Source organism: Hemitrygon akajei, chromosome 3 (genome assembly GCF_048418815.1).
Source record: "Hemitrygon akajei chromosome 3, sHemAka1.3, whole genome shotgun sequence".
In the NCBI taxonomy this organism is placed as follows: Eukaryota; Metazoa; Chordata; class Chondrichthyes; order Myliobatiformes; family Dasyatidae; genus Hemitrygon; species Hemitrygon akajei.
This window is the reverse complement of record NC_133126.1, coordinates 194,911,501-194,927,841: the sequence shown is the minus strand read 5'-3', so window position 1 is coordinate 194,927,841 and position 16,341 is coordinate 194,911,501. Positions and strand designations below refer to the sequence as shown.

At 39.5% G+C, this 16,341-nt stretch overlaps 2 protein-coding genes across 6 annotated transcripts in view; one reads left to right on the top strand and one right to left on the bottom strand.

Annotated features, from left to right (window-relative positions):
* The window catches only part of sec62 (SEC62 homolog, preprotein translocation factor), a 44,668-nt gene that overhangs the window by 16,055 nt on the left and 12,272 nt on the right, over positions 1 to 16,341 (top strand). Inside the window, exons 2-4 of the mRNA XM_073041669.1 lie at positions 3,979 to 4,087; positions 10,278 to 10,383; positions 13,819 to 14,020. Coding sequence (XP_072897770.1) covers positions 3,979 to 4,087; positions 10,278 to 10,383; positions 13,819 to 14,020 — 417 coding nt within the window. The remainder of the gene's footprint in view (positions 1 to 3,978; positions 4,088 to 10,277; positions 10,384 to 13,818; positions 14,021 to 16,341) is intronic.
* Positions 7,263 to 16,341, bottom strand: part of LOC140725773 (NAD kinase-like) — a 111,529-nt gene continuing 102,450 nt past the window's right edge. For all 5 annotated transcript variants that reach the window (XM_073041662.1, XM_073041661.1, XM_073041666.1 and 2 more), the window contains one exon: positions 7,263 to 8,409. In XM_073041662.1, the coding sequence (XP_072897763.1) occupies positions 8,327 to 8,409 (83 nt within the window). In that variant the 3' untranslated portion in view covers positions 7,263 to 8,326. The remainder of the gene's footprint in view (positions 8,410 to 16,341) is intronic.

Genomic DNA, 16,341 nt, shown 5'->3' with positions numbered 1-16,341 from the left:
GCTCTTCATCTCAATAGACCTGCTGAAGCTTCTAGCCATCGGATGCAGTTGCCTAGCTACAGCTGACATTTTCAGCTTTATTAAAGGGTCATTGACCTGAAACAGCCGGAATTCCTTTGCTCTGTCCAATGATACTGTTAGGTCTTCTGAGTATTTCCAGCATTGGCTTATTTACATCTGCTTTGAACCGTTTACTGTAAATCTTTAAATCAGTCCAGCTGTCCACATCAGTCAAAACAGTCCTGATAAGGGTCTCAGCTCAAAATGTTGGCTCTTTATTCCTCTCCATAGATGTTGTCTGACCTGCTGAGTTCCTCTAGAATTTTAGAAATTATATCATAAAAGCATAAAACGTAGGCGCAGAATTATGCCATTCAGCCCATTAGATCTACTCCACCATTTCATCATGGCTGGTTTATTATACCTCTCAGACCCATTCTCCTGCCTTCTCCCCGTAACCTTTGACACTGACTAATCAAGAACCTATCAACCTCTGCTTTAAATATGCCAATGACTTGGCCACAAACATCCATGGCAATAAGTTGGATATCCCGCTATTCTGAAGCTGCGGCCTCCGGTCCTAGACTCCCCCACTATAAGAATACATTCTCTCCACATCCACTGTATCTAAGCCTTTCAATATTTGACAGGTTTCAATGACATAGACCATAAGACCCTAAGATATAGGAACAGAATTAGGCCATTTGGCCCATTGAGTCTGCTCTGCCATTTCATCATAGCTGATCCAATTTTCCTCAAAGCCCCAATCTCCTGCCTTCTCCCCATATCCCTTCATGCCCTGATCAATCAAGAATCTATCGGCCTTTGCTTTAAATGTATGTAAAGATAGCCTCTATAGTTAACTGTAGCAAAGAATTCCACAGATTTACCATTCTCTAGCTAAACAAATACCTCCGTATCTCCATTCTAAAAGGACGTCTCTCTATTCTGAGGCTGTGTCCTTAGGTCTTAGACTCTCCCACCATGGAAAACACCCTCTCCACATCCAGTCTGTCAAGGCCTTTCACCATTCGATAGGATTCAATTAGGTCACCCCTCTTTCTTTTGAATTCTAGTGAATACAGGCCCAGAGCCATCGTACGCTCTTCATATGACAGCCATTCAATCCTGGAATCATTTTCATGAGCCTCCTTTGAACCCTCTCCCGTTTCAGCACATCCTTTCTAAGATAAAGAGCTCAAAACTGCTCACAATACTCCAAGTAAGACCTCACCAGTGCATTATATAAAGTCTCAACATTACATCCTTGCTTATATATTCTAGTCTTCTTGAAATGAATGCTAACATTGCTTTTGCTTTCCTCACCACAGACTCAACACGCAAATTAATTTCAGGGAATCCTGCACAATGACTGCCAAGTCCCTATGTGCATCAGTTTTTTTTAAGAATAGTCAACCCTTTCATTTCTTCTACCAAAGTGCATGACCCTACGCTTCCTGACATTGTATTTCATTTGTCATTTCTTTGCTCATTCCCCTAATCTAAGTTCATCTGTTGCCTCTCTACATCCTCAAAGTGCCACTCCACTTATGTTCATATTGTCTGCAAACTTTGCAACAAAGCTTTCAATTACATCATCCAAATCGTTGACATATAACGTAAAAAGAATTGGTCCCAACACAGACTCCTATAGAACACCACTAGACACTGGCAGCCAACTAGAAAAGGCTCTCTTTATTCCCACTCTTTGCCTCCTGCCAAATAGCCGCTGCCTTATGCATGCTAGGATCTTTCCTGTTATACCATGGGCTCATAGCTTGTTAAGCAGCCTCGTGTGTGGCAACTTGTCAAAGGCCTTCTGAAAATCCAAGTACACAATATCAACTGATTTTCATTTGTCTGTCCTGCTTGTTATTTCTTCAAAGAATTCCAACAGATTGTCAGGCAAGATTTTTCCTTGAGGAAGCCATGCTGACCACAGCCGCCTTTTTTATCAAGTGTCTCCAAGTACCCTGAGAACTCATCCTTAATAATCAACTCCAACATCTTCTCACCCACTGAGGTCAGACAAACTGGCCTATAGTTTCCTTTCTTCCTGCTGTTCACCTTTCTTGAAAAGTGGAGTGACATTTACAATTTTCCAGTCTTCAGCTACCAATCCAGAATCTAGTGATTCTTGAAAGATCATGACGAATGCTTCCACAATCTCTTCAGCTACTGCTTTCAGAACTCAGAGGTGTAGTTCATCTGGTCCAGGTGACTTATCCACCTTCAGACCTTTCAGTTTCTTAAGAACCTTCTCTCTAGTAATGGTAACTTCACACTCTTCATGACCCCTAACTCCTGGAACTTCCACCACACTGCAAGTATCTTCCACAGAGAAGATTGATGCAAAATACTTATTCAGTTTGTCCGCCATTTCCTTGTCCCCCATTACTACCTCTCCAGCATCATTTTTCAGTGATCTGATATCCGATCTTGCCTCTTCTAAGATCCTCCCTTATTTTTCTAAAGTCCATTGAGAAAAGGGCCAGAGTCACCAAACACTCCTCATATGTTAACGCTTTTATTCCTGGGAATTATTTTCACGAACCTCATCTAGGCCCTCAAAACCAGTTGAATTTTGTGTGGGTTACTCTGGATCTCCAGCATCTGCAGAATCTCTTGTATTCAAAATGGCAGTTATTAAAGCAGACAAAGCCCTCATTGTATGTGTTAGTCTTCCATCAGTCAAGATCGTACCTCATATTGCTTTCCACTGTTTTGTTTCACTCGGGTGAAAGGTGTCTTAGCATGTAGTCTTTTTCACTGAGATTACTGTAAATATCAGCATGTCTACACTAACTCCCACAATGTATTCCAGTGAATAGCAGGTCAAAATACTCCTAGACCTTATACACCTTCACTCTAATGCACGTAGCTGAAATTTTACTGAAATTCAAGCTACATTGAGCTTGCATCAACTGGCAAAACAATGCATGAAAAAGGGAACAGCTGGGGTCTTTATCTTTTAGCTCAACTCAGGGAGCCCCACCATCTCATTCTCGCTTCCCCCTTACTTATCAGTCCTGATAAAGGGCTGCGGCCTGAAATGCCAACTGTTTACTCCTTTCCAGAGATGCTCCCTGACCTGCTGAGTTCCTCCAGCATTCTGTTTCTGTTGACATTGAAGTAAACAATTTAACTATTGAAATTGTATTGAACCACCTTTAAACTTACGGGTATAAAAATGTGATGTACATGAAGTTTGGGAGCCTCTACCAAGAGGATCTCCAGGTAAATGCGTGCTTGCTACGATGAATAAAGTCTTCCATATCACCAGCTTCAGTGTCTCTCCATTCACACGGACTACAGTCACAAGTTCAGTTCAAGTTTATTATCCTTCAACTATATGTGTGTATATAGTTAAATGAAACCTTGTTTATCTGGGGCCAAGGTGCAAAATAAAGCACATATATCACATAAAGCAGATAAAATAATATTAACAGATTAAAATATTCTGTGGATTTGCAAGTTGACATATATGACATGTAGTTAAATATACATAATTCTTGTGCTGTCATAATTAATGTGTACTGGGTGGTAGTATATTAAGAAGTCTCTCAGCCTGGGGGGAATCTGTTATGCAGCTTAACATACTTTGTTCTTATACAACAGATGTATCCACATAAATGCAATATTTTCAATTTTAGTGAAGGTGCAAAATAACCCTGGTACACAACCTAGTACAGTTCAGTAAGTTCTGTATTACTGTGCATAATGCGTATCAATTAATCTTAACCACAAGAGTCTCTGCAGATGCTGGAAAAATTGAGCAACACGCACAAAATGATGGAGGAACTCAGCAGGCCACACAGCATTTGTGGAAGGAAATAAACAATTGATGTTATGGGCCGAGACACTTCATCAAGACTCGCCTAAAATTGATTAATTAAAAATAGGCTTTAATTAAGAGTGATATTTGGTATGTCAGTCAAAATCATGATTTTCCAATTTAAATTCTCTCTTGTTTTTAAGGAGGTTGGAGAACCAACTAAAGAGGAGAAAGCAGTGGCCAAGTACTTGCGTTTCAATTGTCCAACCAAGTCCACTACCATGATGGGGCACAGAGTCGATTATTTTGTTGGTAAGATCACAACATACCATTAAAATCAATTTCTGCCTCCGCAAAATATATTGACACTTGTTTATATGCACAGTATAGTACATCTGTGTAAGTTAGTCTTCGTGTATTTATGTGTGTACAGGTCCTTCCCCAGCTTATGAGTGTCCAACTTAAGTACAGCCTGTAATTATGAATAGGCGTGGGATGGTTTTACCATACCGTATGCGTGGGGGTGGGGTGCTACAGGTATTTTCTGCCAAGTAAGAACTTGGTTCAACTTCCAAATTGTTCAGCTTACAAACAATTTTATTTATTTAACTTTAATTTAGTGATTCAGCAGGTTAACAAGATCTTCTGGCTCAATGAGCCTGCACCACCCAATTATACCTGTGCAACCTATTAACCTACTAACCTTTACGTCTTTGGAATGTTTGAGGAAACTGGACCATCCAAAGGAAACCCACGCAGTCAGAAAGAGAGCAAACTCCTTACAGACAGCAGTGGGAAATTGAACCCAGGTCTCTGGTACTGTAATAGCATTTCGCTAACCACTACCCTTTTCCTAACCCGGCATGATAATGTTGCTTTATTATCCTCATCCTATTAGCTGAGGATAACTAAAGTGTGTGGGCATAGGAACAAGAGTGTAGCATTCAGTCTCTTGATTCTTTTCTGGCATTCAATCAGGTCTTCGTCAATCCACTTAACCCCTTTAGTTCCAAGTACTATAATCCAGCAAAAAACTATAACTGTTAGTTTTAAAATCTAATGCAACATCTGTTAAAATATTCTGACCAGTGGAAATGTGTTCAGATCTGAAAGATCTGAATAATCAATAAATGACAACTCTATCTGTCAGACTTTACAGCTTAGGCTACATCTACACTACGCCGGATAAATCCGTAACCGAAGCTTTTTCTCTTCATTTTTACCCTCCGTCCACACTAAAACGGCGTTTTCGTCCCCCGAAACCGGAGCTTTTCAGAAACACTTTCCAGGGTGGGTATTTTTGAAAACGATGCTCGGGCAGATCAGTGTGGACAGAATAACCGGAGACTTTTGAAAACGCTATCAGACGGCAGCGCGCTATTTCATTGTTTTCTTGAATGCAACCTAACAATTTCAGAACAGACGGCAAAGAGACTGAAGCCAGAAGAGTTAGAAATGTACTCACCGAATACTTTGACCCATAACTTACTGAATAAATAAGTATACTCACTTTGCCCTGTTTTCTGTCCTTGCTCGTATGAAGGTGGTTTACCTATTTATGCAAGTACTTCTCTGACAATAGATGTGTAACAGCCTAATGTAACATTGTATGGAAATACAAGATAACACTAATGCAGACATGTTTTATACATTTAACAAGGTGCTTTATTAATGCAACAGGGTTAGTCAGTTTTTCAATGTTCGTCGTCAGCCAGGTCAATCTGTCCGTGAACTCCTGTCGGTTGCCGCCGTACGTTCCAGTATTTGGTTTTTTTAACTTTTAACTTCTCCTGTGCGAAAGCCAACAGCTGTCCGTCATTTTAAGTTTTTCTAGTCTGTAACTACACAAACGCGCACTTTTACGGCGAGATTTGACACCAAACATGTCGCTTATTTTCGGTAGATGTGTCCTGCGCATGCGCAGGAGAAGGAGGTATGCCGAAATCTCCATTTCAGTGTGAATAGAGATATTTTCAAAAACGCATAGTGTGGATGCCTATCGTTTTTACGTGAAACCGGCGTTTTCAAAGTTATCCGGTCTAGTGTGGATGTAGCCTTAGCTTTCAACAGCACCCCACTCTGACTTCTCTCTGGAAGCTTTTCCATTGTTGATCACCTTGTTTCATGAGTGTTTCCCAGTGACCTTTGTCACAAGATTATTAGCCTTTAGATAAAATGAGCTAAAGAGCATTCTTGCTCTTCAGCCCTCATATTTTTTCTTGTTTTTAAAGCCTTCAGTGGCCTGGGACCAGAGTGCATCGCAGAATCTCTTTGCTTTTATGATCTTGCTCAAGCTCTCAGGTCTTCTTCCGCCACTCTCTTAAGTTTAAACAATCTCCCTCAAAAGATAATTAGCAGATCAGCACCTAAACTATGGAATCCAATACCTAAAACTATAAAAGATACAGATACACACAAAATGCTGGAGGAACTCAGCAGGCCAGGCAGCAGCTAATGAAAAACAACGACTACTTTTTTCCATAAATGCTGCCTGGGCTGCTGAGTTACTCCAGCATTGTGTGTGTGTTGCTTGGATTTCCAGCATCTGCAGATTTTTTCTTGTTTGTGAAGGGATACAGGCACTATTGACACGTTTATATGTCAGCTTAAAACTTATTTCACTTTGGGGATCCAATCAAGCCAAACCACAATCTATTCCAGCTGCTGTCATCCGGGAAGCGGTACCGCAGTATAAAAGCCAGGACCAACAGTCTTCGGGACGGCTTCTCCCATCAGGCCATCGGACTGATGAACTCACACTGACTTGAGTGTACTCTATCTTACATTGACTGTTCTATTTATTATAAATGACTATGATTGCACATTGCACATTTAGATGGAGACGTAATGTAAAGATTTTTACTCCTTATGTATGTGAAGGGTGTAAGAAATAAAGTGAATTGAATACAATTTTTTAATGTTTGCACTTTATGTACATTATTTGTATGAAAAGTGCTGTATAGATAAGTTGTTATTATTCTTAATTGGTGCATCATAGACTTCTGGTTGCACTGATGGTGTTGTGGATCATGTCGCTGTGCAGAATCCACCCCTCCCGTCTCTATATTGAGAATTTGTTTTTATAGAATCAGACAGAAATATTACTTTATAGTAGTTTAAAGCTACTGTGAAGAATACTTTATTAGAATGACACCAGAAATGAGAGGTTACAATGCACAGGAAAGCTGGGTTCCATTTATTCTCAAGAGGAGAAAATGGAGATCTGTACTATTTATCTTTAAAATTATATTTTGATAGAGTAGACAAGGGAAAAGTATTTCCACTTCCCCACAAGACTGCTACCGAGGACCTGAGAAAATACATAATATTCAGAATAGATTTATTATCACTGACATATGCCATTAAGGACATATATGTCCTTGAAATGGATCTTTAACATCATTAAAGAAACTACACACGCTGATCATGGACTATTTGTCCTATTCTCCTCAGAGAGAAGGCTAGTAGCAACCAGACTCAAAAACAGTTACTTTCCCCAAGCAGTAAGACTGATTATCCACTCCACCACTACTTTATTATTTCCTGTCAGTCATATTACATACAGCCTGGCATCACTTTATAGACATACAGTCAATCTATGTATATAAGCTATCTTATGTATGGTAATGCACTTTGGTAAAAGGAACAATACAGTAGTGCGGGCTATTATCTAAATGGGGAGAAAGTTCAAACATCAGAGGTGCAGAGAGATTTAGGAGTCTCGTGCAAGACTCCCAGAGGTTAATTTACAGTTTGAGTCATTGGTAAAGAAAGCAAAGACAATGTTGGCATTTATTTCAAGGGAAATAGAATATAAGAGCAAGGAGATAATGCTGAGCCTTTATAAAACACTAGTCAGGCCACATTTGAATATTGTCAACAGTTTTGGGCCCCATGTCTCAGAAAGGATGTGTTGTCATTGGAGAGAGTCCAGAGGAGGTTCACAAGTTTGCTTCTGGGAATGAAGGGGTTAACATATGAAGAGTGGCAGCTTTGGGCCTGTACTCTCTGGAATTTAGAAGAATGTGGGGGGAGCTCATTGAAACCTACCGAATGATGAAAGGATTAGGGTGGATGTTTTTCAGGATGTTTCCTATGGTGGGGGTATTCAGAACTAGAGGGCATAGTCTCAAAATTGAGGGGCAACCCTTAGAACATAGGTAAAGAAGAATATTTTCAGGCAGAGTATAGTAAAGTTGTGCAATGCTCTGTCAAGATTGCGGTGGAGGCCAAATCCGTGAGTATATTTAAGGGGGAAGTTGGTAGTTTCTTGATCAGTCAGAGCATTAAAGGATATGGCGAGAAAGCAGGTTGAGTGGGATCCACAATCAGCCATAATGTAATGGCAGAGCAGACTCGATGGGCTGAATCACCTAATTCTGCTCCTGTGTCTTATGGTCTTATGTATTTATATTTATGGTGTGTATTTTTATTACTGTGTTCTATATCTTTTGTGGATCTTTTTTTGTTCTGTATCGGATTGGGAATAACAATTGTCTTCCTTACACTTGTGTACAGGAAATGACATTAAACAATCTGAAATGAAATTTGTCAACACAAGAGATACTGTAGATGCATTAAATCCAGTGTACCACACACAAAATGCTGGAGGAACTCAGCAGGCCAGGCAGTACCTATGGAGAGGAATAAACAGTTACTGTTTTGGGCCATGATCTTGTTTGTGGCAATAGTACAGTGCAAACAAACAAAATTACTGTAAATTACAAAAAATTGTAATTAAAAAAGGAATAACAAAGTAGTGTTCGTGGACCATTCAGAAATCCAAATGGTAGAGGGGAAGAAGCTCTTTCTGAGTGATTGAGTGTAGGTCTTCAAGCTCCCATACCTCCTCCCCGTTGGTAGTAATGAGAAGAGGGTACCTAGTGATGTATGTCGTCTTCATGTGCACCGCCTCTAGAAGATGTCTTTAATGATGGTTAAGGGCGTGCGTGTGATGGAGCTGGCAGAATCTACAACCCTCTGCAGCCTCTTTTCATCCTTCATTACCAAGAATTACAATGTGGAACTCACTGTCACAACTAACAGTCAAGGGAAATGAAAGTAAAAGCTGGATGTAGTTTACTGAGATTAGATTAGATTTAGTGATGGATTGTTCATAGATTTAAACACAGATATAACATGGGTAAAGAACAAGATTAGCTGTATTTGTCACATGTACATCAAAGCATACAGTGAAATGCAATGTTTTAGCATCAGCGACCAACACAGTCCGAAGTAAATTTATTATCCAAGCACATCACCAATACTACTTTGAAGTCCATTTTCTTGCAGGCATTGACAGTAAAACAAAGAAATACAATACAGTCAGTGAAAAAAGTACTGACAAACATCTAATACACAAAGAAAACAAACTACACAAAATAATTACTGAGGACACGAGTTGTAGAGTCCTTGAAAGTTAGTCCATAGGGAGTGTTCAGTGATCAGTTCAGTGCTGTGGCGAGTGAAGTTATGCTGGTTCAGAAGCCTGATGGTTGAAAGATAATGACTGTTTCTGAGCCTGATGGTGTGGGACTTAAGGCTCCTGTATCTCATTCCTGATGGTAACAGTGGCAGAGAACATGGCTTTGATGATGGGGGTCCTCAATGATGGATGCTGCTCTCTTGTAGAGGCAGTGCATGCTTTCTTTGAAATGGCACTGACATACTGGTCCCAAGACAGATTATCTGATATAATAACATCCAGGAACTTAAAGTTATTGACCCTTTCCATCTTTGATTCCACTGGCACTGGTTCATGGACCTCCTCCCCCCCCCCCCCCCCACACACACACACACTTCTTCCTGCTGTCAACGATCAGCTGTTTAGTTTTGATGGCATTGGGTGAGAGGCTATTGTTGTGGCACCACTCAACCAGACTTTCAGTGTGCCACCTACATACCAAATTGTCACTACCTTTGACTTGGCCAACAGCTGTGGTGTGTGGTGTCCTCAGCAAACTTAAATACGGCATTGGATGATTGTGCTGCGAGCAATCCGCAACTGCCACCACGCTTTATGCACTAACATAGCATCCCCACAGCTCACTAACCCTAACCATACATGTCTGAAATGTGGAGGAAACCCCATGCAGTCACCACAAGAACATACAAACTGCTAAAAGTTTACTGGAATTGAGCACGATTCAGTAATCACTAGTGCTGTAAAGTCCTACTTTTGTACTTTGAAATGCTTGCTAATACTGTTATGTTTATTTTGCACTCATTAAAGTTGTATGATTTTTTAAATTTGTTTTATAGATCATAAGACCATAAGCAGGGCAAATTTAGGCTATTTTCCCAATCAAGTCAGTTCCACCATTCTTTCATGGCTGATTTATTATCCCTCTCCATCACGTTTCTAACCCCCTTACTAATCAAGAACCTGTCAACCTCTACTTGTCTATGGTGTCCTTGCAGCAAAAAGCTAATTTCATATTTATATCCTATGAGTGCATGCATATGACAATGAATTTAAACTTGTACTACCATCACGTTTCAGCTTCCAAAGCGATAGATTGCTTGCTGGATTCTAAATGGGCAAAAGCAAAGAAAGGAGAGGAGGCTGTTTTTACAACCAGGGAATCGGCAGTGGAATATTGCAACAGGTGTGTGCAGTTCCTTTATTACTATGTTGTTAACTCTGCCTTTGTTAATAACATTAGCATCAATGAATCAGAGTGCATGAAAGAGGAAAGGCAGTAACCCAGAATGCATGTTCAAAGTAAATTTGTTATCGAACTACATATATGTACATGCATGGGATGGTTATGCAGGTCAATGGAGCTAGGCAGATTAATGGTTTGTCATGGATTAGGTGGGCCAAAGGACCTGTTTCTATACTATAGTATTCTATGACTCCAGTACTGTGCAAAAATCTTAGGCGTCCTAGATTTTTTATATGGTTTCAGATGGTACTGCACCTACAGCGCCCTGATCTCAACATCACTAAAGCTGTCCAAGATTACCTGGGGAAGCAGAAGCAAGTGAGACAGCTAAAGTTTGCTGGATAACTATGGCAAGTTGTCCATGATGCTTGAAACAACCAGCCATTTTTCTTATAAAATTGCACAATAATGTGCCTAAGAGAATTGATGCAGTTTTATGGGAAAAGGGTGGTCACACCAAATGTTGATTTGATTTAGGGTTTTTTTTTACTGTTTATTGCTCTTAATATTTCTTTGAAATTTAGAAACATTTCATTTTTATTATTTTTGAAAACATTTCTGCTTCACAGAATTTCGTTACATGTGCCTGTCTTTTGCACAGTATCGTATGTTACCATATACTTCTCCAAGATTTTTTTTTGCAGGCTTTCACAGTAGAATAAAGACACACAGTAGAATCAATAAAGAACTATACACAAAGACTGACAAACGAAAACAAACTACAAATAGAAAGCAAATGATAATAAATAGATACTGATAATGAGTTGTATAATCTTAAAAAATTAGAATTATCACCGTCATATGTCGTGATATTTCTTGTTTTGTTTCAGCAGTACAGTGCAATACATAAAGAATAAATTACAGTAAGAAATATATTCAAAAATAAATAGGTCGTGTAAAAAAAAAAGCCAAGTAGTGATGTAGTGTTCATGGGCCACTCAGAAGTCTGATAGCAGAGGAAAGGAGAAGAAATTGAGAGTGCATCTTCCAGTTCTTGTGCCTCCTCACTGACGGTAGCAATGAGAAGAGGGTGTGTAATGGTAAGGGTCCTTAATGATGATGCAACCTTCTTGATGCAATGCCTTTTGAAGATGCCCTTAATGTTGAGGAGGATTGTGCTCATGGTGGAATTGGCTGAGTTTACAACCCACTGCAGCTTTTTTCTTTGGGTTGAGGTAGCTTGGTGACAACAAACTTATGCTAAAAATCAAATTTAAATCAACCAAGTGATAGACTCAGTACTTAACCAGTTCTGCAGTACTCCCAACAGATCTAGCTCACAGCTAAAATCTGAATGTAAGAGTGGGAGGTAACTGCACAAGTCTGCATTTTTTGAGTATATTGAGCTTCCCCTCAATATGTTAGGTAAACGTAAAGTGAATTTATAATTATTATCAAAGTCCGTATACTACGCTGAGCTTTATTTTCTTATAGAATTTCACAGTAGAGTAAATAATATAAAAGAATCAGTGAAAAACTACTCACAAAGATGGACAATCAATGTGCAAAAGAAGACAAATTTGTGCAAATATTAAAAAAAAACAAAGAAATAAATAGAGAACGTGTGTTGTTGAGTCCTTGAAAGTGAGTCTTTAGGTTGTGGAATCAGTTCATTGTTAAAGTGAGTGAAGTTATCTACACTGGTTCAGAAGCCTGATGGTTGAAGGGTGATAACTGTTCCTGAACCTGTTGGTGTGGGACCTGAGACTTCTGTACCTCCTTCCTGAATGCACTAGTGAGAAGAGAGCATGGCTTGGATGGTGAGGTTCTTTGATGCTGGATGCTGCTTTCCTGCAGCAGCACTCCTTGCAGATGTGCTCAGTGGTGGGGAGGGCTTTACATGTGCAATAGGAAATAATTTTTTACTCCACTTCGTACTGTTCTATCAAAACAACAGCAGCAGTATCCCAGTGCAACTGCAATCACTCCTGGTTTTTGTCCACACATATCCTTATAAGTTGAGGCAATGAGGAAAGGTGATCGTTTAATGTAAAGTAAACCAGAAATCTAATGGTAGTTTGAACATTTAACCTGGAATCAGGTATTCAGTGGAATGGAGCTTTACAGTAAGGAAAACCAGCAGTTGGAATAGTGAAAATAATTTTTCCATGATTCAGGGGAAATTTAATAAAAGTTATTTTAGTACCTCACCTAAAGATGCAGAGTTTTTACATTAATTACTAATACATAACCCTCATCTTTAAAGTATGTGAGATCACAGAATGAGGGGTATCTCATTGAGACATATTGAATACTTAGAGGCCTAGATAGAGTCGATATGCAGAAGATGTTTCCAACGGGGGGAAACTAGGACCAGAGGGCACAGCCTCAGGCGACAAGGATGTCCCCATGGAACAGAGATGAGGAATTTCTGCTGTGGAATTCATTGCCACAGGCAGCTGTGGAGGCCAAGTCATTTGGGTATATTTTTAGCAGAGGTTGATAGATTCTTAGGAAGATTTTGGGGAGAAGGTGGGAAAATGGGGTTGAGAGGAATAATAAATCAGCCATGATGGAATGGTAGACCAGACTTAATGGGACAACTGGCCTAAATCTGGTCCTATATCTTACGGTCTTAAAACTTTACAATGCCTATAGCCACAGGCATAGAAGTATATCTTATGCAGGCAAATTTAGTATAACTGGTCATGTTGGTCAATATGGCAAAGGACCCATTTCTTTACTGTGCAATTTCATGATTATAGCTGTATGCATAAATACTGAAATTATGTTATTAAATTTATTTTAAATTTAATAACATTGTACCATATCAGATCGATTGAGAGAATGTGGCAAGTGCGCATGCAGCTGATCAGTCGCGTGATGAATCCATAGGGCCTCCTACGTGTGGGAGGCGCGCTCTTTTGGGCACGGGCTTTCGAGTGCTCATGTTGTCATCTCGGAGAGTTGGATTCGTAGCTGCAGCACTGTAAGTTGCACAGCATGTACCATTACGAACATGGCTCAGTCAGAAGGCTTAATAATACACTACGTTGTTTATTCTGCCACAAAAAGTAATAAACATAATTTCAGTCTTTATGCAGAAAGTAGATATGTAGTAAAGGCGAGCATTTCTCTGAGTGTCTTTCACAGTCTCAGTAAGTCCCAAAGGGTCTTTCAGCCAGTTAATTACTTTTAAAGTATAGTCAGTTTAGGCTACCCATTTATGTATAATGTGATCCCAATGATATAATGACAAAATTAACTATTTTAGTGAAGTTGGTCGAGAGCTGGTTATCCAAATTGAGTTACCAGAGGGCAGCTGTCAGTCTTGCAGACTTCCCATTAGCAATGATGAATTTTTTTTTAATGATATTTTTACATTAACAGAAATGCTAAAGCTTCCCCCCCCCCCCCACCCTGAATTGTCAACAGGCTTCTCAAGAAGCAGTTCTTCCACCGAGCATTGAAAGTAATGAAGAAAAAGTCTGAGAAGGAAATCAAAAAGGAGAAAGGGAAGAATGACAGCAGCAAAGAGGAGGAAAAGAAAAGCAAAAAGGAAACGGTGAAGGATGAGAAGAGTAAGAAAGAGAAGAAAAAGGATAGTGAAAAAGAAGAGATTAAGAAAGAGAAGAAGGTAAGAGATCTAATATGTTTTTTATTTAGAGAGAAAGCACGGAATAGGCCCAGTGAGTTGCACCGCCCAACAGCTCACCTATTTAACCCTAACAAAGTCGCAAGACAATTTACAATGACCAATTAACTGGTATTTGTTGCCATAGACAGCTGTGAAGGTCAAGTCATTGGGATATTTAAAGTGGAGATCGATAGATTCTTGATTAGTAAGGTGTTAAAGGATACAGGGAGAAGGCAAGAGAATAGGGTTGGGAGGGATAATGAATCAGCCATGATCTAATGGTGCAGCAGACTCAATGGGCCAATGGCCTAATTCTGCTCCTGTGTCTTATAGCCTATCCATGTTCCTGTCCAAGCTCTCCTTATCTCTACTACTCATGTCCTGGGAATGTATTGGTAATTGCTTTACTGTGTTGAGCTTCAGTACACAACAGAATACATGAGCCAAGAGCAACACTGATTTTGCCTTAAATATACAGCAATAAGCAGACCACTCTGGAGGTTATTATTAAATATCCAGGGATGGAGTGACTATTGTTCAAAGTAACTTTATTATCAAAGTGCATATATGTCATCATAAACAATTGTGAGGTTTTTTTTCTTGCAGACATACCCAAGAAATCCATAACAGGATCAGTGAAAGATTGCACCAATATGGACATTCAACCAGTGTGCAAAAGACAATAAACTGTGCAAATAGAAAAAGAAAGATAGAATAATATTAAATAAATAAACATCGAGAAGATATAAAGAGTCCATGAAAGTTGGCCTAGAGGTTGTGGGAACATTTAGCTGGCAACTTGTGTTTGAGATTACTAGCATTATCTCCCCTGCTACAGTGGCTATGTAGCAACAGACTCAGTAAGTGTCAGGATAGGTACAGCTTCTTCCCGTAGTGTTAGACTTCTTCCCACCTGTGCCAACACACTCAGCTTGCACCTGTCACTTTTCATCTTTTATTGCTGCTGTTTCATTTATTTATATGACTGCTTGTTTTATTATATTAGCGTCAGTAAAATTATACTGTTTAATATAAACATGCACCTCACACTTTAAGTTAAACTGTCAGTGGCCATGCCACTCAGGAACTTGTGCTAATATTTTTTGTGACTGTATGTGCTATCATAACTCTATGTGCTGTGTGTGACTGTATGTAGTGTTTTACACCTTTACCCCAGAGGAACAATGTTTCGTTTAGATGTATACCTGTGTATGATTGAATTACAATAAACTTGAACCTGCACAAACCATCCATGAGAGAAATTCAGCAGGCCAAGCAGTATCAATGGGAGGAAAGGAATTGTCAATGGTCCAGGCCAAAGCCCTGCATCAGGACAGTGGTTACGTAATCCAGAACTGTGCAGTATTGACGCAGTTGAGATCAAATTCCATTGCATGAGGTCCGAATGTAAATCCTGTTAATGGTGTCAACTGGAATAAAAGAGTGACTTTTTCACACAGTGAAAAGACTTAGTAGGATCCTGAAGGGCAAATATTTTCACTCAGAGGGTGGTCTGTATGGAATGAGCTGCCAGAGAAAGTGGTTGAGGCAGGTACATAAACAACATTTAAAAAGCATTTGGATAAGTATGTGAATAGGAAAGAATACAAAGTCAAGTTTATTGTCAAATGTACATATGCAGATTACAAATGTGCAATGAAAAATATACAGCAGCGTCACAAGCACATTGCATCAAGTACAAAACAGTCATAAGAAAAACATGGATTAAGCATGAATTAAACAAAGTTAAACAAGAAAGAACACAATTAGAATGGGGGGGGGGAGGTCCATTGTGGTGAAAAGTGCTTATAGTGCTGCTGAATTGTAGTGATTTAAGAACAAAATGGTTAAAAAGAAGTAGCTGTGTTCCTGAATCTGGTGGTGCAGAACATCAGGCTTCTTTACCTACTCCCCAATGGTAGCTGTGAGGAAATGGTATGGCCTGGATGGGGATGACAGATTTTACCTACTTCAGGCAGCACCTCGTAAATATTTTCAATGGTTTAGTGGGATGTGGGTCAAACATGGGCAAATGGAACTAGATTATATGGACATCCTGGTCAGTATGGATCAGTTGGGCCAAATGTCTGGAATGTCCTCATAAAACTGTTGAATTGGGGCATTAAGAACAAGGCTGATACATTAATGCCTTTTGTGCATGTGAATCTCTATAGCCCTGTGACATGACAGAGCAATTTTCGAAGATCAAGGACAGTTCAGTGTAATGGCATAACAAATGCTGGCCTTGCCAGTGATGTGCTGTAAAAAAAATTAAAAATAAGTAAGTAAACAGATCATGCAATTGAGTAAGTGGAATAGCA